The sequence below is a fragment of the Muntiacus reevesi genome, chromosome 2 (genome assembly GCF_963930625.1).
Source record: "Muntiacus reevesi chromosome 2, mMunRee1.1, whole genome shotgun sequence".
NCBI lineage: Eukaryota > Metazoa > Chordata > Mammalia > Artiodactyla > Cervidae > Muntiacus > Muntiacus reevesi.
The window spans coordinates 46,879,655-46,900,415 of NC_089250.1; the positions used below are offsets into that span (position 1 = coordinate 46,879,655).

At 41.5% G+C, this 20,761-nt stretch overlaps 1 protein-coding gene across 1 annotated transcript; it reads left to right on the forward strand.

The window, feature by feature from the left end:
• Positions 1 to 4,341: 4,341 nt before the first annotated feature.
• Positions 4,342 to 19,031, forward strand: CHGB (chromogranin B). Its single transcript, XM_065919625.1, has 5 exons — positions 4,342 to 4,390; positions 9,353 to 9,399; positions 9,850 to 9,943; positions 16,380 to 18,040; positions 18,926 to 19,031. The coding sequence occupies exons 1-5, from the start codon at positions 4,342 to 4,344 to the stop codon at positions 19,007 to 19,009; spliced, it is 1,935 nt and encodes a 644-aa protein (XP_065775697.1). The 3' UTR covers positions 19,010 to 19,031.
• The last annotated feature ends 1,730 nt before the right edge of the window (positions 19,032 to 20,761 follow it).

Genomic DNA, 20,761 nt, shown 5'->3' on the forward strand with positions numbered 1-20,761 from the left:
AGACCTTGAAATAGAGACTTGATTTCAAATAACTTATTCTGTAGATAATTCCATGAAACAACAATGGGGAGTGGAAAAGCAAAACAGGAAAAGAAAGTCACCCATATATAGCTTGCTATCAAAAACTTCCACTGTGTGTAACTAAGCTCAGTCTTGCTAGGAAGCTCTCAGAGCCTATGCGGGGAGCTGAAGGAGCTGTGAGTCTGGGGATTTTATACATCTCACCTTTGGGTGAGGGCTGCTCCTGGGGGCCTCAGTTCCTCTGCATTTTCAGGTTGCCGTTTGCACAGAACTGTTGGCTCTGGTAACCAGAGAAAGCCATCAGGCAAAGAAATGCAGATATTGGCCATTGGAAATCAAAGAAGTGTGCTCCAAAATGGTAAGAATGAGGGAAATCAAGGAAATGGGCAGAAAAGTAGTAGTGTCTGCTGCTGCTGTGTGGGTGTTTGGAGGAGGAACATGTGAAGACCAGCAAGCACCCTCCATTCTAAATCCCTACCATGTGATATGTTACTAACTGTAATAGATTTGTCAAGAGCTTAATGGTCTTATCAACTCACCAGACCCAAATTGTAGTTTTCCCACCTAGTCCTCAATATCTGTTTCTTGCATACTCTTCAGTATATAGACAAATAAGTACACTTGTTCATCTAGTACATCCAATTTTCTGCAAACTCCAAATTCAAGAGGAACATTCCCTGTTCTGTCACACCTGAATGGTTGGAGCTCCGTCTCTTGACCTTTTTTGGGAAATGTTAATTTTTTAAACAGTCCTCCAAAAATTTGGTCCTTTATTTCTACAAAACTAATCATGGTTAATTCTATTCTGAAACACAGCAGAAAATAACTAAACACCCATTAATTTCTATAGCTATAAAATGAACTAACATTTAATAAGTGTTAATTTTTATTAATACGTATCTTCTTACAAGCTATGTGGATTTATATTACCCATAATGTAGTGGGTTAAAAAAGTTTCTTTCTCTTCTTAAGATGAGAATTTGGTTTGTGATTTCTTAATTATGTCAAAGTGTGTCAGGAATCTGATCTGACATAAGAAACCGGGTACTAAATGTGTTATAGGATCAAATTATCTAAGGAAAACTACTTATTGACACGATACCCTCTATTAGGAAAAAAAAACCCTTAAAGTCACAGAGATAAATGTTTATCTTATTGACCACAAACACAGGGAATTCTATAGATGTATACCTGCAGGGCAGCAGGTTCCATGGTAATGTCATTTTCATAGCATGCCATGCTCTCTCCCCATCCTCTGTAGACGTGGAGTCTCCCCTCCACCTCTCTCATCTTTACTCTCTGACTAGTGAACCCTGCTAGAGCTGGCAGAGGAGTGTATTTCCTTTCACTATTAATGTTGGGACTGACCCTGTAATCTGCTGTAGCCAATGGAATATGCATCTACCACAGTGCTTGATAGAAGCAAATGAGATGAATTAATAAATTTTGAGAGAAAAATCAACATTCAGAACCTGAACTTCTAACCTGTGATTTTGATGTATGTGCCTTTTGTTTGTCCTTTGCTTTCTGACTCCTTCCTTGCAAACTATATTTTTTAGTCTCTGTTGTAAGTCATTCCCAGTTATGTTCAGCCACTAAGAGGTACTTGCACTTAAAGAGAGGAGAAGTCAGGGTTTTTCTCCCCACTTCTCTTCTGGGAAGGAGAGGATGCATTTCTAGCAGTGGCTGCTTCTCTTCTGTGATTCTAGCTCCCACCAGACTGCCCTTCCTCCCTGACTCTGTGGCCTTCATAGACTGTAAAGGTTTCCACTCCTACTGGGTGGTCCATGTTTTTGGTGTCTAGCAAATACACATCCTTTCTTTATTTTACCATTCCCTAGGGGCATACCAGCTGCCTGCAGCTAACAGTCTTTGGGTTTCCTCATTTTCTCCTATTTGCTTTTCAGTTTTTCTAATCCCTATTTTTCCTAAATTAAATTCCTTCTAGTAGTTTCATTTTACTAGCTGGATACTCATGGGTAACCTATTTCAGGAGTCATGTACCAAAGTATGCTTTTTTTCTAAAACCTGGTTTCTAAGGGTTTGTTTTCCTCCTTAATTTTTCTTTGAGAGCATTCCTGAGAAATGTTTTTCCCTGTAGCTTCTTTTCTTTTCCTATGGTGATAGTATTTTTTACAAGTTCAGATAAAATTATATCCAGAACAATAACTGCAATCAAAAAATTGTCAGTCCGCTATTGTCATTTGTTCCCAAATCAATTCACAGATTAAAGATGTCAGTTGTACTCAAATTGATCTATAAATTTGATATAATTCCTATCAAAATCTTAACAGATTTTTTCATGAAAGTTGAAAACTGCTTCTAAAATTTATATGAAAGTGCAAAGGGCCAAGTATAACTAATAACTTTGTAAAAAAACATAAGGGGGAAGAACGTTTCCACAAGATATCAAGACATATTAAAAAGATATGATGAGATGGGGAGGGAGGTGGGAGGGGGGTTCAGGATGGGGAACACATGTAAATCCATGCTGATTCATGTCAATGTATGGCAAAAACCACTACAATATTGTAAAGTAATTAGCCTCCAACTAATAAAAATAAATGGAAAAAAAAGGTATGATGATAAAGGAAGTGTGGTATCACTTCAAGAACCAACAAATAGACCCCTGAAATGGGACAGATTGATATTCTAGAAGAGTCCAGAAACATACCCATTAACATGCACATATGAATTCCAGGTTTTTTCCAAAGCTTTTTTTTCCCCCACCTACACAGCAGGTGGGAAATATGGTCATTTCAGTAAAAAGAAAAAAACAAATTCCCAGGAAAATTTGGTGTTGATATGTTTTTTTAATTAATTTATATTTTATTGAAGGATAATTGCTTTACAGAATTTTGCTGTTTTCTGTCAAACCTCAACATGAATCAGCCATAGGTATACATATATCCCCTCCCTTTTGAACCTCCCTCCCATCTCCCTCCCCATCCCACCCCTCTAGGTTGATACAGAGCCCCTGTTTGAGTTTCCTGAGACACACAGCAAATTCCCATTGGCTATCTATTTTACATATGGTAATATAAGTTTCCGTGTTACTCTTTCCATACATCTCACCCTCTCCTACCTAGAACCTATTATACAGAGTGAAGTGAGTCAGAAAGAGAAAGATAAATACCACATTCTAACACATATATACAGAATCTAGAAAAATGGTACTGAAGAATTTACTTACAGGGCAACAATGGAGAAACAGACATAGAAAATAGACTTATGCTTTTTTTTTTTTTTAAGTGGGAATTCCTGGAGGTCTAGAGGTTAAGACTCTGCGCTTCCTGCTCAGCCTCCCTCCCCAAAAGTGACCATTCCCTTATCTCATAGGATGTTTCTAAAGCCCTTGTTCATAAAGAAAATACTGATTTCCTCCGTCATCCTGCTTTGAGAAAATTCATGAGAAATCTTCCGCGCACCCCACCTCTGCCCTGTACATGTTAATCTAAATGTCAAAAACAAAAATAATAAAAATATAAAATTTTTTAATAGGTTATAAAATAATGAGAAAAAAAGAAAACTAAGTCTGAATATAGGAACTGGCTATCGGCCAGCTACAATAATGAAGAGATACATAGCTTCCCTGGTGGCTCAGATGGTAAAGAATCTGCCTGCAATGCGGGAGACATGGGTTCAGTCCCTGGGTCGGGAAGATCCCCTGGAGAAGAAACGGGCAACCCATTTCAGTATTCTTGCCTGGTGAATTCCATGGACAGAGGAGCCTGGCGGTGCTACAGTCTATGGGGTCGCAAAGAGTCGGACACGACTGAAGCGACCAACACTTTCATACACGGCCTCAAACACATTTCTAGATACGGAGGTTGGCGGCTGGGGTGGGAGGAGGTTGGGGGGTTTGGAGGGGCTGGGGAAGGCGAGATGCGGGGAAGATGAGAAATATATTTGGACAATCTAAGCAGGACTCGCTCCTCTCCCCTCTGGACTCCGATTTGAGCTACCTCCCCTCACCCTTCCATCCTTTCTGCCTAACTCCCCACCTGCACTAAAGACTCAGAGCACCGAGGCGACTGCACTGGCGTAAATTTCTTCCTACTTGCGCCACCGCCCCTGAAGGCTGTTTCATGACGTCAGAGCTGAGCGAGGGGGCGCCGCCTCCTGGGTGCCAGCCCCTCCCAGCCCTGCGGCCCTGGCTTGCCCTTTAAAAGAGCAGGGCCTGCGCCAACCGCCCCACACCGCGGGAACCAGGATACAAGGTTGTTTCCCCGGAGCATCTTCATCTCGCCTTCCGTCCCCTTCTCATTCACCGCTTCAACTGCTATCCTCTTTTCCGCGCAGATTTGGACAAGCCAGGCCATGCAGCCGGCCGCCCTTCTCGGCCTTCTGGGAGCCACGGTGGTTGCAGGTGAGTGGGCGCGGCTGGCCGTTCAGCACCGCGGACAGCGCCAGCCTCTGTCTCCTTGGCAGTTCTGGGCATCTTGGCTGGTGGATACTGGGAGACAGGATTGAGTGGAAGGTCTCTCCCTCTTGATTTAGGGTCTTAATTTCTTCCCTTCCCTGAGTGTTTCCCTTCAACTCCCCTCCCCAACATCTGACTTGGAAAAAGCCAGAGGACTTCCTAGCTCATGTCTAAAATGTCACATCCTCTCCATCTATTTAGAGAAATGCTGTTATAGTCTTTTTCTGTATCTGCAATTAAGTGTTTGGCTTTTTAAAGCCAGATGACCACGGAGAGACAGGTATACACCTATTATATTAGTTGGCAACTGTATAATTTCTATGACTGTTATTAATATTATTTAAACATAATGAGATAAAGGTAAGTCTCTTATGTATATATGTATATAAGATATACTTTTTTCTTAACATATATGTTAAGAAATGACACATATGTATGTTCATTTATCCACAGGCTTAATGTAATATTTTTCTGTGTTTTATATTTCTGTCTCTAGGCAGAGGTAATTTCACACTCAAATTAATACATCTTTAAGTTATAAATGAAAAGTGCAACAGATATTTTGACTTTTGTGCTCCAGAAAAATAGTGTGTGTGAAATAACCACAAAAATATTCTTAGAGTAGTGAAAATAAATTGTTTTATTCAATTTGGGAGGGTGCAATTTTAAGTAGTAGGTATTTGACAGTTTCTTTATGTGTGGAAAATTGTGGGATTAATCTTTCAAACTGCTCTGAATCTCAATGATCTTTGGAGATTTGGGAGGGGGGAAGTGTGTGTGTGTGTGTGTGTGTGTATTTGTGTGCTGAAGTCACTACGAGTTCTACTGAAAAGTCAATATGCTGCCACCAGATTAAACTGGAGGGTTTTTTTTTTAAACTGTCTTAATGACCTCATAGAATATTGTTCTTATCTAAGACTGAGATTCCTAACTAGAATTGAAGCATTGCCATCCATGAATATGAGGGTTTCATTGACAGTAATTACTGGATCCCAGATGTAAAGAGAAGACAAAAGCCAGTGATAATTTTTTTATTGCAAATTCAGAATTTTCAAAAAATTCTTGTCACTCTTACAAATTGTCTACAAATGTTCATGATTTAATTGAAGAAAGCCAAATAAATATTTAGAGTCCTTCCTGGTGAAAAATATTTGCTGAAAGGAATTGCTTAATAGGCTAAATCTATGCTATACATTGTGCTATAGACCACAAAAACAATGTCATTTCTGAGACTTATTTACCTACGTGTGTATTAGTCACTCAGTCATATCTGACTCTTTGTGACCCCATGACTATAGCCCACCAGATTCCTCTGTCCATGGAATTCTCCAGGCAGGAATACTGGAGTGGGTTGCCATTCCCTACTCCAGAGGATCTTCCCAACCCAGGGATCAAACCCAGTCTCATGCATTGCAGGCAGTTTCTTTACCACTGAGCTACCAGGGAAGCCCCTATAAGTGGTAAAATATTTATGGCTCTTTTGCAAGATAATATTTTAAGAAGGGTTTATATTTTAATATCAACTAAAATCAAGATATTCTTTAAAAAAGTTTTTTGCTGAGCTATAATTCACACACCATAAAATCTATACTTTTTAAAGTGCATAAATCAGTGACTTTTAGAACACTCACAGATTGTGTAACCATTATAACATTTCAGAACATTTTCTCTCACCCCAGGAAAAAAAACTCTATTCCCCATTCCCTCTTCCTTCAAATGCTTGGAAATGAGACATGATAACCTTCAAGCAGAGTTTGTTATTTACCAAAATCACAGGAATCCTGCAGAAACCATCTGGTTTATTTCCTACCATTATGAGCTTCTGGAAGGAGATCTATACCTTTCTACAGTAGTTATTATGCATCCTAAAAATTAATATGCATTCAGGAGCTACATGCTATTCATATTACACTAGGTAAGATGGTTTCTGCATTCAAAAGAGCTTGCTTACTGTATTATTTTATAGCTGTTTTATTTCCACTCTGGGATCAAACCTTAGTTTGTTAGTCTTATTTGTTGTTCTTGTTCAGTCACTCAGTCATATCCAACTTTTTGCAACCCCATGGACTGCAGCACCCCAGGATTCCCTGTCCTTCATCATCTCCTGGAGCTAACTCAAACTCATGTCCATTGAGTCAGTGATGCTATCCAACCATTTTGTCTTCTGTCATCTCCTTCTCCTACCAAAAAGATCTTAATGACCCTGATAACCACAATGGTGTGATCACTCACTTAAAGCCAGACATACTGGAATGCAAAGTCAAGGGGGCTTTAGGAAGCATCACTATGACCAAAGCTAGTGGAGGTGATGGAATTCCAGCTGAGCTATTTCAAATCCTGAAAGATGATGTTGTGAAAGTGCTGCACTCAATATGCCAGCAAACTTGGAAAACGCAGCAGTTAGTCTTATGGAATACTAATATTTTGGAAGTTATTCTCAGATTTACCATGTGATATTATTTGAAAGTTTTTCTGCTATTTGATTACTTCACTTTTATCATAATCATTGGGTTTTCTTTTGTGCCCCCTAAATCTTAACTTATACAGAAATAAAATAAGCTACATCAGGAGTATCAACATATCTTTGGTTATTACTTTGTTGTCACAGATTCTACTGAAAGAAATACAGTGGAACTTAGATATCTCACTAGATGCATAATATGTTTTCATAAGGAGATCTGAGTTCCATCAAAAACACATCTGAAGAGCCTCAATCAGGGACACAGGACTGTTCTATAAAAACAAACATAAGTTACAAATTGTTTAGAGTCACTAAAGAAAAATATTACTCTGCCCCAAATAGTTAATAATAGCAACTATTATACATTTGTAGGGGGGGAAAAAGAGAAAGGCTATTAGCAAGAAAATAAATTACCAAAGAAAGTTTAGTAAAACTAGAATGTAAAAAGGCAACTTCTAGTTTATTGCAGGAGTAATTCTCTCAGTTATTTCTTTTCAGGGGATTTTCCAGATATCAGGTGGAAAGAGTAAGTGCTGAAGTGGAAATGTTCTCAAATAACAGTCATTTGGGGGATAAAATAATGGCCCAGCATATTGGACTCTGAATGTCAAAGGTGGCCATCCAGAGCTTGTCTGAACTGCATTTCAGGAACATCACAGGGTCATACCTTGTTAGCCACCTCTCAAATATTTCACCCATGATTTTAATTTAACACATTGCATTACTTAAGTCCCTTGAAACAACTGAAGTAGATCCCAGGCTGCGCTTTGATAAGGAACATTCACTAAGGTAAGTAAATGAAATAGGAGTTTTGTTTCTAAATTGAGTGCTATGGTTTGACTAGGGGGAAGCAGTCAAAGAGACTTTGAGAGCAAATATTTGGGAAGGAAAGGTCAGGTTGCTGGTAATAAGCAGCTGCATTTGAATAGCTTACATCTCTGATGTCTGAGAGTTTTGCTCTTGCTCCAAAAAGCTCTTCACTTGTTTCAAATTCCTGGAAGAATCTTTTGCACTGAGCTTCCCCAGCCATAATAACTGGAAGTGTCAGGAGAACTATGGAGATGGGCCTATATGTAAATGCTTTGAACTCCTCCAGTGGAAAGGGCTTAGACAGAACAAAATCAAAGTGAAAGATAAAAAAATCATAGCAACTGAAAAGGGCATTGTAAAATTAAAAACACCTGAAGTGTTTCCTAAGAAGACAAAAGCACCTCAATCATGGGTTTAAAAAAAACAGAATCTCATAAAATTTAATTTAAACAAATGAAAATTTATCTTTTTGCAATATCTCATGGACTTCTGTTAAACACTTATTTGCATGTGCTATCATGGACTTGGTGCTGTCTGGTAAAATTAGATACTTTCCATGTTCTTTACCTGGATGCAGACAACATGGGGGAAGGGAAGCAACACCGATACAGCCACATAAGCATGCTTGTCTAAGAAAAGACTTGGGGTAAAACAAGGTAATTAATTATATAAAATAATCACAACCAGGTTTTTGTAAAGGAAGTGAGTTTCAGGGAAAATATTTTCTTGGGGACTAAAGAGGCAGAGAGAATCACATATCTTTACCCATTTTGAGTAGGCAGAAAGGTTGCAGAGGGCACCCTGGTTTCCTTTAAACTAGGTTTGCTTTTAATTTTTTTTTTATTGATATACACATAGAAAACTGCATGAATCATAAGTTTACAGTTTGGGCTTCCCTGGTAGTTCTGTGCTAGAGAGTCCACCTACTAATGCAGGAGATGTGGTTTTGATCCAGGAAGATCCCACATGTCTCAGAGCAATGAAGCCCATGTTCTGCAACTATATTAAGCCTGTGCACCACAACTGATGTGTCCTTGCGTCCTAGAGCCCATGCTCCATAAGAGAAGCCACCACAATGAGAAGCCTGAGTACCACAGATAGACAGTAGTCCCTGCCCACTGCAACTGGAGAGAAACCTACACAGCAAAAAAGACCCAGCACAACCAAAAATAAATAAATAAAATTATTTTCAAAAAGACTTTTTTTATAAAAAGAAAGATCTCACATGCCACATGGCCAAAAAAATAAATAAGTATACTTCTTACTGAATTTTTCACTCACTGAACACACCTGTGTAATCAGTACCCAGATGGAAAATAGAACATTGTCAGCATCCCAGAAGGTCTCCTTCTGTGGATATGACTTATATTGGATATAAGATGGCATTTATTTCCAAATCTTGTCTACAACATGTTAAGGGAAAACAGTTGTGTCTGTGTATGCGTGTGTGTATACTTGCAACTGGGGTGATTCTGGTCTCTGAGGCAGACATCCCCAACTGTCTCCACCCTGCTCAGCTCTGACTCTGCTCCGCCTTCCAAGTAACATGCTAGGTGTGGGGTGATTTTGTGAATTTGCAGACACACAACTTCCAAAAATCAACTCACATCATTTCCCATTCCTTTTCTCCTTCAAAGCTGTCAGCTCTATGCCAGTGGACATCAGGAACCACAATGAAGAAATGGTAAGTTGAAATGGAATTCTTTAATCTAGACTTTTATCTAGACTCTGGATTCTCCCACTCATTAGCTCATCAAACTAAACAAAACAAAAAAGATACAACAATGTGGAAACGGGAGTAAGTGATGTCTCTCTTGCCTTCGTTTTTTTACCTTCTTCCTGGATGTTTTAGTGACCATGAGGATAGCTGTCATCACACCATTTTCCTTCTAATCTGTTCAGAAATGGGTATTTTTTTCTTTCTCTGGATAGTCTTGACTCAGTGCCTTTTTGCATTGCTCTGTGGAGAGGCCTGGGAGGTTTCAGTACAGACCTTGTGAATGTACATTCCTGATCCAAGGATTCTGCATAAGTACAGGTCACACAGTCAAGCTTCTCTCAACAGCAGCTCTGGGTTAAGTAGTCCATCCCAGTGACACCAGCTTTGCCAACCTGCTTTTGGGTTCCCCCCTAGGTGACTCACTGCATCATCGAGGTCCTCTCAAATGCCCTATTGAAGTCCAGTGCTCCACCCATCACTCCCGAGTGCCGACAAGTCCTGAAGAAGAGTAAGTATCCTCCACTGCAGGAAATCTTTGTCCTTTGAATAAGGACAAGATTTGTCCTTTTTCCTGCTCCCTCCATTTCAACTTCCACTTTACTTCCCTATGACCCAGGGTTGTGATGCAATGGGATGGGTACAGGCTCAACCAGTATCTGGGGAGATAAGCTATGGCTTTTAGTCCTTGCTATGCCACTTAATAGCTAGTATTACCATAGGGAAGACCCCTTGCCTCTCTAGGCCTATATCCTCAAATTAAATAAGGGAGTTGAAGTCAATGATAGTCTCTGAGATGTTTATCAGTTCTTAAATTCCTTGGTTTGAGAGTTTGGAATTTTAAAACAGGTTTTTATTTAGTGGAGGGACATATGGGGAATGCTTGTTTGTGATTAGACAGAGGGGAGAAGTGTTGAAAGATGAAAGGATAGAAGAAAACAAAAGTTATGCTTCTCTTTGCTTTCTACTCTCCTGACAATGAGGAGTTAGAAGCTTGGAAAGGTGACTGGGAAAATTTTGGCCGGTTTATGTAACAGATTGGTTAAGCCATTTTAATGCATAGTTTATTAGAATTTGTGTGTGTGTGTGCGTGTGTGTGCATGCATGCATGCGTGCTCACGTGCAACTCTTGGCAACTCCTGTCAGGCTCTTCTGTCCATGGAATTTTCCAGGCAAAAATACTGAAGTGGTTTGCCATTTTCTTCTTCAGGGGATATTCCTGAACCAGGGATAGAACCTGAGTCTCCTGCATTGGCAGGTGGATTCTTTACCACTGCACCACCTGGGAAGCCCATTGTTAAAATGAGTGGTACTACCAAATGGTGTCAGGAGCTTCAGGCCTGAGAATTGGAAGGGGTGGGGACAGACCTAGAGCATCCAAAAAGTCAGAGTGATGGCCTTTTGAGTATAGACTAGGATGTTTCTCTGCAAAACAGCTGATGCTGAAAACAAAACTTGAACAGTGATAATCAGTATCTATTGGGAGTTGTCTTGAAGAGACAAATTTTACAAAACTATGCATCTCTTTTATCATAAAGTCAAACTGATTAAAAAAAAATCCAAAAAGCTGTGCTCTCTTTAACACCTTTCTCTGCTTTTAAATTTTGAGTCAGGCTATGAACATAAGATTTTATTTTTCTTTTCACCTTCAAAATTTCCCATTGCAAGATAATACTCTTTCCATTGCTGCACATGAGGCCCCATGTATAAAATTATATTAAAAAAAAAATTAGTGACTAACCAAAAGAGTAACCTGGGGGTCTCTATTCACCACTGGGGGCTTAAGGATAACCATAGGAGGTGTGGGAGCTTGAGGCCGTAGGAGCCCCATGCACAGTGGAAGGAAGCTTCCCTACCACTCCCAGCCTAATACTTTTATGAATTTCTCCCCAACTGTCTCTTCCAGCAGTTACAGGAATGAGCTTGTTTGAATGAGCTTATTAACCATTGCAGGGAATGAGTGAAAGCAGGGTGGGTCTCCTGGCAGGGACTAAAATCTGCTCCTTTGGGCCAACCCATCTTGCTCTCTCCAGTCCCCTTTCTTTGTTTACCAGATGGATGTAGAAGTTCCGGGTCTGCCAGACTAAGTCATCAAAGAGTCATCATTGCTTTTTGTTGTTCAGTCACTTAGAAGAGTTATTGATTGTAGGGCAAACTGCTGTTAACTGCCAAGATCAGATTCTTAACCCTCAGGTAGGATTCTAGCTTTTGCTCATCATTGACTGTGTCCTGGGTTTTTTTGAGGTCTCTTGAGAGATCCCCAGGAAAACCGGTAAAAATCAAATGACCCATGTCTATCAGGACCTTAGAGACATCACAGCCAGAAAGCCATTCAATACTGAGATCAGGAAAATTTGAGCTCCTCCAGGGTGGCGGAGAAGAGAAGGCAATGGTATCCCACTCCAGTACTCTCGCCTGGAAAATCTCATGGACAGAGGAGCCTGGTAGGCTGCAGTCCATGGGGTTGCTGAGTCAGATATGACTGAGTGACTTCACTTTCACTTTTTACTTTCATGCATTAGAGAAGGAAATGGCAACCCACTCCAATGTTCTTGCTTGGAGAATCCCAGCAACGGGGGTGCCTGGTGGGCTGCCGACTGTGGGGTCGCACAGAGTCGGACACGACTGAAGCGAGTTAGCAGCAGCAGCAGCAGCAGGTTGGAGGAGACTCAAACATCAGTTAGGGCCAGACAGACAGATAACAGAAAGGAGTAAAACAGGACAGGAAGTGACTCACAAACTGGAGGATACATGCTCTTTCTAAAGGGGAGTAGATTTTTCGCAGCTTCAATGCTATTGTAAGAGAAATATGGATTCTGTTGAGACATCTTGGGATTTTTCAGAATAATTTAAAAGTTGGATTTTTCTGAGCAATGTCTCCTGGCATTTAAGTATTGCCTCTGATTCAAATTTACTGAAAATGTTATTTGGGCCAAATACAACTCACCTCTGGGCTACCAGTTCATAACTTCTGTTGACTGGAAAAAAAAGCACAACCTAAAAGTTGAGAATTATGTTTTATTCCATGGACATATTGAGGACTTAAGCCCAGGAAACAGCTTCTGGGATAGCTCTGAGGGACCATTTTGAAGAGGTAAGGGAGGAGCCAGGATATATAGGAGTTTTTGCAACAAAAAGCAGGTAATCAGAACTTCAAAAGATTACTGTTAATTGAAGATAAATAGACATCTTAAGTTAATGAATTTAGCACTTTTCTACATACAGGAAGATGCAAGAGTCAGGGATTATTGAAGTCATCCCTTGGATATGTACTTTTATCTTATTTTTTCCTTCCTAAATCCCCTCTGGGTACACAATTAGGTGTGGCTGATGATTTGATGACCATAACATCCTTTGTTTACTGACTTGGCAGGTGACACTCTTTGTCCACACTTCTGTCCTATTCTGGTTTTCTCTCTCACTGATATGTCTTATGCTTATCAGAAAACTAATGGAGTTTTCTGTCAACTAGATGGACAAATTCCTTCATGTAGCTTCCCTCCCATCCCCAGACCATCTCCATCTCCACTCCTACTCTCTCCAGCACATCTCTGGATGTGCTGAGCAAACGAACATTTGGGGAGTAGAGAAGAATCATTGTTTTATGGTTTGAAGAGACCTTAGGGAATTCATGATCCAATTTAACAGGTATAAAAATCTATTTGACCTGGTTTATCTGGTCCTCTTTGCCACATGACAGTCAGGGAAGGAAGGTGCATTTTTCCCCTTTTTACTTGAAGCAAAAGTGAGCTTCACACCTTCATTTTCAGATTGACAAAACTGTATGCTGCTAATCACAGTCCTCCTCATATCTCAGCTGAAGGGGCTAAAAGCTAAATTTAGGAAGAAGTGCTAAGTCTCAGGCAAGCTGCTATAGGCAGCATACATTTAACCAGGAAAAAATAAAAATAATTCTCTTCCTTACCAGCAGGTAGTAGGAAATGGGCCACACAGCTGGTGCCCAGGGAAGCTGAGATCCTGTTTGAATGATGTCAGTATCTGCTCAGATCCTCCCTGCTTATCTGTGCCTACCTGGTCAACCCTGCCTCAGTGTTGCACACACCATCACTGGCTCTTAAAAGGCAGAGGCATTGGTGAGGAGCTAGCCCTCAGGTGTCTGGGTGTGAATGGTCAGGGACATTTCAGTTGCCTCATAAAACATGAGAATATTATTATGCCAGACTAGGCTTTTAAGCAGAGAGAAATAGACTGCTTTCATGGACATTTTTACAAAACAGACCAATTTTTTCTGTTTTGCAAATGTCAATTCAAAATGACTCATCAAGAGTTGTTCAGTAGAAATACCATGTGAACCACAAATATAATTTCAAATTTTCCAGTAGCCACATTAAAAAAGTAAAAAGAATAAATAATAATAAATTTAATAAGTAAATAATAATACATTTAATTTTGTCCCATTTATTTTGTCAATATAATTTTTATATGTCCAATATATTTATAATATATTATCCTGTACATCTAAAATATTATCATTTCAACATATAATCAATATGAAAATTTGAGACATCTTACATGCTTTTTTTTAATCTGAAGTATCTGACATTTTGTCGCATCTTACATTTATGGCATGTCTTAGTTTGGACCAGCCACATTTCAAGTCCTCAATAGCCACAAAGAGTTGGTGGCTCTCACCATGGATGGTGCAAAGGTCAGCCCAGAGCCGTGAGCAACCTTGACTTCAGTTGTTCTATCTGAACTCAGTGACATCAGCTGAAATCCAAGCCCTCCAAACTAATAACTCAGTGTTAACTGCATTATCTCCTTTCGTGGGATGCCCTTGAGTTAAGGGACTTCCCTGGTGGCTCAGACGGTAAAGTGTCTGCTTACAATGCAGGAGACCCAGGTCCGATCCCTGGGTTGAGAAGATCCTCTGGAGAAGGAAATGGCAACCCACTCCAGTACTCTTGCCTGGAAAATCCCATAGACGGAGGAGCCTGGTAAGCTACAGTCCGTGAGGTAGCAGAGAGTTGGACACGACTGAGCGACTTCACCTTACCTGACCTTATCTTAGCAAAGAAGCTGTCAACATATAATGAATTTGAGTCAGTGTAGTGAGGTGGATGAACCTAGGGCTTGTTATATAGAATGAAGTAGGTCAGAAAGTGAAAAACAAATATTGTATATTAACATATATATGGAATCTAGAAAAATGGTACTGATGAATCTATTTGTAGGGCAGGAATAGAGATTCAGACATAGAGAATGCACTTATGAACACAGCGGGGGAAGAAGAGGGTGGGACAAATTGAGAGAAGAGCATTGAAAGATATACATTACCAAGTGTAAAATAGATAGTTAATGGGAAGTTGCCATTTACAGCAGGGAGCTCAGCCTGGTGTTCTCTGATAATCTAGAGGGCTGGGATGGGGTAAGAGGTGGAAGGGAGGTTCAAGAGGGAGGGGACATGTGTATACCTGTGGCTGATTCATGTTGATATATGGTAGAAACCAACACAACATGGTAAAGCAATTATCCTCCAATTAAAATTAAATAACTTAAAAAAGAAGCTGTCAACATTTGGAAAAGATGAGAGAAAACAATATTCAGTTGAAATATTTGCTACACCATCTACTGTTACTATTGACTTGTGCCATACAAAGATAACTCAGTTTATTGAAGTTCACTCTCTACATTTGAGAACAGGAGGGGCAGATGGGACCTGAATGAGGGAAGGATATGGTCCCTTCCACTGCTGTGCAGTTTTCTCAGGGAAGAAATATACACCCCGCTTATCACCAATTATTAAGTTATATTGTCACTTACTGCTAAGTTGCATTTATACAGTTGATTGGATAATTAAAGTCTGATAAACTAAGAGTCAGACAAGTCTGAGTGAACAACAACAAACTAATAAAGAAATTTAATCCTCTGTTGAATCTGATATTTCCCATTTTGGCTATTTAACTTTACTTAGCTGGGTTCTGGAGAAGGCAATGGCATCCCACTTCAGTACTCTTGCCTGGAAAATCCCATGGACGGAGGAGCCTGGTAGGCTGCAGTCCATGGGGTCATGAAGAGTCGGACACGACTGAGCAACTTCACTTTCACTTTTCACTTTCACGCATTGGAGAAGGAAATGGCAACCCACTCCAGTGTTCTTGCCTGGAGAATCCCAGGGACGGTGGAACCTGGTGGGCTGCTGTCTATCTATGGGGTCACACAGAGTCAGACACGACTGAGGTGACTTAGCAGCAGCAACAGTTGGGTTCTAGTGGGAGATATTTACACAATGCTAATTTTTAAAGGTTTACTTAGAGTAAATTTGGAAAGAATGGTCCTTAATTATACCTCTCTGAGCCGCAATGTCTCTGTAGTCACAAGGAGGTTGAACTACACAAATTCTAAGGTTTCTTCTGGTTCTAAATTCTAACATTTTATAGAATTTTTATAGTACTTTATAAACCTATATTTGAGTTTCAATTTGGTCACTGAAAGATGCTCAGGTGATTCAGTGGTTAAGAATCCACCTAACAACGCAGAAGACACAGGTTTGATCCCTGGTTCTGGAAGCTCCCACCTGTCTTGGAGCAACTTAGTCCAATACACCACAACTACTGAGCTTGTGCTCTGCAACAAAAGAAGTCACTGCAATGAAACACCTGCACACCACAAGGAAGAGTAGACCCCTAACTCATTGCAACTAGAGAAAGCCTACAGGCAGCAAAGAAGACACTTCCCCCCCCAAAAATGCAGCCAAAAAAAAGATGCTTATTGGGTGTCATGAAAAAATAAATATGTAGAGTATTTATCAGATTTAAATACAGCTAAGGAGTTTTCATACCATTTCTTTCAAAAGTAATCTTAAAAATTAACTTAAATAACCCAAGGATTTTCAGGATCTTTAGGGTTTGTAGTGATCACTGAGGCTGGTGCTTACTGAACCACAAGCAATTCTGAAGTGATACTCTTTTTTATTTTCATTATAGATGGAAAAGAGCTCAAAGACGAAGAGAAAAGTGAAAATGAAAACACAAGGTTTGAAGTGAGATTGTTGAGAGACCCAGCTAACACCTCAGAAGCCCCCGGGCTCTCCAGTAGGGAGGACTCAGGGGAGGGGGATGCCCAAGTCCCAACAGTAGCAGACACGGAGAGCGGTGGGCATAGCCGAGAGCGGGCAGGCGAGCCCCCAGGAAGCGAAGTGGCCAAAGAAGCAAAGACACGCTATTCTAAGAGCAAGGGACAGAACAGGGAGGAAGAAATGGTAAAATATCAGAAAAGGGAACGTGGGGAAGTTGGCAGTGAGGAGAGACTGTCTGAAGGGCTGGGAGAGGCACAAACGGCTTTTCTCGACCAAAGAAACCAGACTCCGGCTAAGAAAGAGGAGTTAGTGTCCAGATATGATACACAGTCTGCCGGGGGCCTTGAGAAGTCGCACAGCCGGGAGAGGGGCAGTCAGGAGAGCGGAGAGGAGACCAAGAGCCAGGAGAACTGGCCCCAAGAGCTGCAACACCGCCCGGAGGGCCAGGAAGCACCCGGAGAAAGCCAAGAGGATGCCAGCCCCGAGGTGGACAAACGGCGCTCGAGGCCAAGACACCACCACGGGAGGAGCAGGCCCGACAGGTCCTCTCAGGAGGGGAATCCTCCCCTCGAGAAGGAGTCACACGTGGGCACGGCCAACTCAGGGGAAGAGAAAGCCCGCCATCCAGCCCACTATAGGGCTTTGGAGGAGGGAGCCGAATATGGGGAGGAAGTGAGGAGACACTCAGCTGCCCAGGCTCCCGGGGACTTGCAGGGGGCACGATTCGTGGGCAGAGGACGTGGAGAGCACCAGGCTCTAAGACTTCCCAGCGAGGAGAGCCTAGAGCAGGAAAACAAGAGACACGGCCTTAGCCCGGGTCTAAACATGGCGCAGGGGTACAGCGAGGAGAGCGAGGAAGAGAGCGGTCCGGCGCGGGGACCCAGCTACAGAGCCGGGGGAGGGGAGGCGGCGGCCTATTCCACTCTAGGCCAAACAGAAGAGAAACGGTTTTTGGGTGAAACGCACCACCGTTTTCAGGAAAGTCAGAGGGACAAGGCGAGGCGCCGCCTACCAGGCGAGCTGAGAGATTACCTCGACTATGGTGAGGAAAAGGGTGAGGAAGGAGCCCGAGGGAAGTGGCAGCCGCAGGGAGACCCGCGAGACGCTGAGGAGAACAGGGAAGAGGCTAGGCTTCGACAGTATGCTCCCCGTCACATCACTGAAAAGGGATTAGGGGAGCTACTCAATCCATTCTACGACCCTCCCCAGTGGAAGAGCAGCCGTTTTGAGAGAAAAGACCACATGGATGACAGTTTTCTTGAGGGTGAAGAGGAAAATGGGCTGACCTTGAATGAGAAGCATTTCTTCCCAGAATACAACTATGACTGGTGGGAGAAAAAGCCCTTTGAAGAGGATGTAAACTGGGGGTATGAGACGAGAAACCCGGTCCCCAAACTCGATCTAAAAAGGCAGTATGACCGAGTGGCCGAACTGGACCAGCTCCTTCACTACAGGAAGAAGTCAGCTGAGTTCCCAGACTTCTATGACTCCGAGGAGCAGATGAGCCCACGACACACAGCAGAAAATGAAGAGGAGAGGGCTGGCCAAGGAGTTCTGACAGAGGAAGAGGTATAGTGTGGGGCTTCTGCTTAAAACTAACTTCAGATAGTTAATGTTAGTATGTTATGTACAAGATTATCTAATGTTATGGGGAAAATGATGGGAATTAATTACCATGAGACTGTAGACCTAGTAAGGGAATGGTAGAAATCTGGGTTTGATTTCTACCTGGCATCTAGCCGTTGTCCACATCCCTGTCAACTTCCTCCCACTGCAGTGCTTCTCAACCTCAGCCACACACTGTCATCACCTGGAGAGCTTGAAAAATTACTGACATTCTGGGACCCACCCTCAGAGATTCTGTCTGGTACTGGGTGCTGCGGGCATAAGAATGTTTTAAAGCTCCCAGGTGGTTTCAGTATTCAGCCAAGGTTGAAAACCACTGACCTAGTGTATTCTCCTCGGTCATTTGACTTTTCATCACTATTTCCTGGGGTAGGAAAGAACAGATGGTACAGAAATTAGCTGCTTTGTTCTCTCTTTATCTCCTAGCCTACAACAGTCAGACGTCTACGTCTGGGAGAAGTAACATTCCCGGAGCGTTACCTTCCTTAACAGTGTTTTTTTTTTTTTCTCCCAGTATTGATTATGTAGGTTGATGCATCAAAAAGTTGAATGTGTATCAGAATCATATGGGATTTCTAGCCTTAGAGTGTCTGGTTTGGTACATAGGCCCCAGATAGGGCCCAAGAACCTGTATTTCTGATAAGTTTCCTAGTGATGCTGATGCTGCTGGTCAAGGAACTGCATTTTGAAAACCACTGATGTAGGCTATCTTCTATAGCCTCTAACATATCAAAAACTCCCTTTTCTGTTCATACTCCCTCAAACTACAAAAAGGTAGGTTGTTTTTTGATCTGGGACCTCATGCCTCCACTTTTCTGTATTTTCTAGGAAAAAGAACTTGAAAACTTGACTGCGATGGATTTGGAACTACAGAAAATAGCTGAGAAGTTCAGTGGTAACCGAAGGGGCTAATGCTCATTAGAGTAAAGGGCAGATTTTAAGAGAGCCTTCACATGATCTGTTACCCACCAGTTCGCTGAAAGATTCCATTTATTTACCTAAAGGCAGAAAGTAGAATTTGCTCATCTAATGTTTGACACAATTGGAAATGTCTTTAATTTTTGCCAGAATGCTATTGAAAATATGAATAGCATGACTTGTAGTATACTATTGATCAAAAAGTAGATATATTAACATGCTTGTGACAATGACTGTGCTACTGTCCTTGAAAAAATGTCTTAGTCTGAAGTAATAAAAGATTCAACTGAGGCCAAAAGCGTCATGTTCTCAGCTTCCCTTGGGCTAATAGGAAGGAGTCTGACTTTCAGATCCTTTCTTAAGTAAATTCTAAAATACAGCACTAAGATTTGTTGGTTTGTTGGTCTTTGGATGCAGAATAGAGAAAAAAAAAAAAAAAGGAAATGAGCAAACATCTGAAATAAAATAATCCTGTGGAGGATATAGAGAAAATCAGGAAAAGGCATCTATTCCTCTGGGCTGGAGAAAGGTTAAATAGGCGTAAAGAACCTGTTTCAAAAATGATTATAAGACATTACTTTTAAAATCCTTTACCTGGAGAGCTCTGGGAATAGCTGGCCCAGAGTCATTTTTCAGGCCTGAGGAGAAAGTTGGGATAGTAGGAAGAACTCTCGACTGGGAATCATATCTGGGCTAAGTCAGACAGATCCTTGGAACTTCAGGGCCTGCTTGATTTCTGCTCTTCAAGAAGACAAGGCTCTGACTCAAGCTGTGTGACTTTGGGCAAGTTACTTTCCCTCTCTGGAGCTCAGGTACATCAGTAAAACAAGGATATCTGTTCATTGGATTGTTATGAGGATGACTGAGTTTATGCAAAACACTCAATATAGTGCCTGGTGTAAGGCAATGGTGTAGGAAACACTGGCAGCTAGCATTTCTATGGCTACAGCTTCTCCCAGCAAGACTGACAGACAAGATCTAGTCTTCCTTTTACTTGTCATCTCATTCCTCACATAAGGTGGCTTCTGCTTGGTTTATTACTACTGTTTTGGTAGTTGAGGGAAAGAGTTGTTTTCTGGGCATCAACCATGACTTTTATTCAACTGGAAGGCCGGTTATCCTCCTCTTGACTAAGTCAAGAATGGCCTGTGACTCAGCCAGATTATTCTGAGGTTAACTCTCGGTGGTGACACTTTTATCATACAGAGAGCAAGCCAATCAGTGTGATGAAACTGACAGCAAATTGTTCTAAATCTGGGCACACACTTTTCAAAGGCTCTTTATTATCTCTTTAGGGTCCTTTTTTCTTGCCATGGGATCATGATAGGTTTCTTGCAGAGGCAAGTGAGAGTGCTAGGTGGCTGCTGAAGGCAGTCCTCATGAGGCAAGGAGTTGATATATAAATGTTGTACTGGTTTCCTGGGGCTGCCGTAACAAAGTACCACAAACTGGGTAGTTTAAAACAACAGAAATTTCTTCTCTTGTAGACAGAAGTTCAAAATTAAGGGGCTGGCAGGGCCACACTCCTCCCAGTCAGTAGAAGAACATCTTTCCTTCCCTCTTCCAGCTTCTGGTGGTTTCAGTCATTTTGTGACTTGTGGCAGCATCACTCCAGTCTCTGCCCCCATCTTAACATAACCATCTTCTTTCTGTGAGTCTCTCCTGTTCACACAATGTTCTTTTTATAAGGATGTGAGTCATACTGGATTAAGGGCCCACCCTCCTCCAGTATGAACTCATCTTAAC

Excerpts from the sequence above, each read along its gene's own strand:
- CHGB (XM_065919625.1), top strand. The coding sequence starts at position 4,342 with ATGCAGCCGGCCGCCCTTCTCGGCCTTCTGGGAGCCACGGTGGTTGCA. Across the intron at positions 9,400-9,849 it reads GGAACCACAATGAAGAAATG|GTGACTCACTGCATCATCGA; the intron begins GTAAGTTGAAAT and ends GTTCCCCCCTAG. Across the intron at positions 9,944-16,379 it reads CCGACAAGTCCTGAAGAAGA|ATGGAAAAGAGCTCAAAGAC; the intron begins GTAAGTATCCTC and ends TTTTCATTATAG.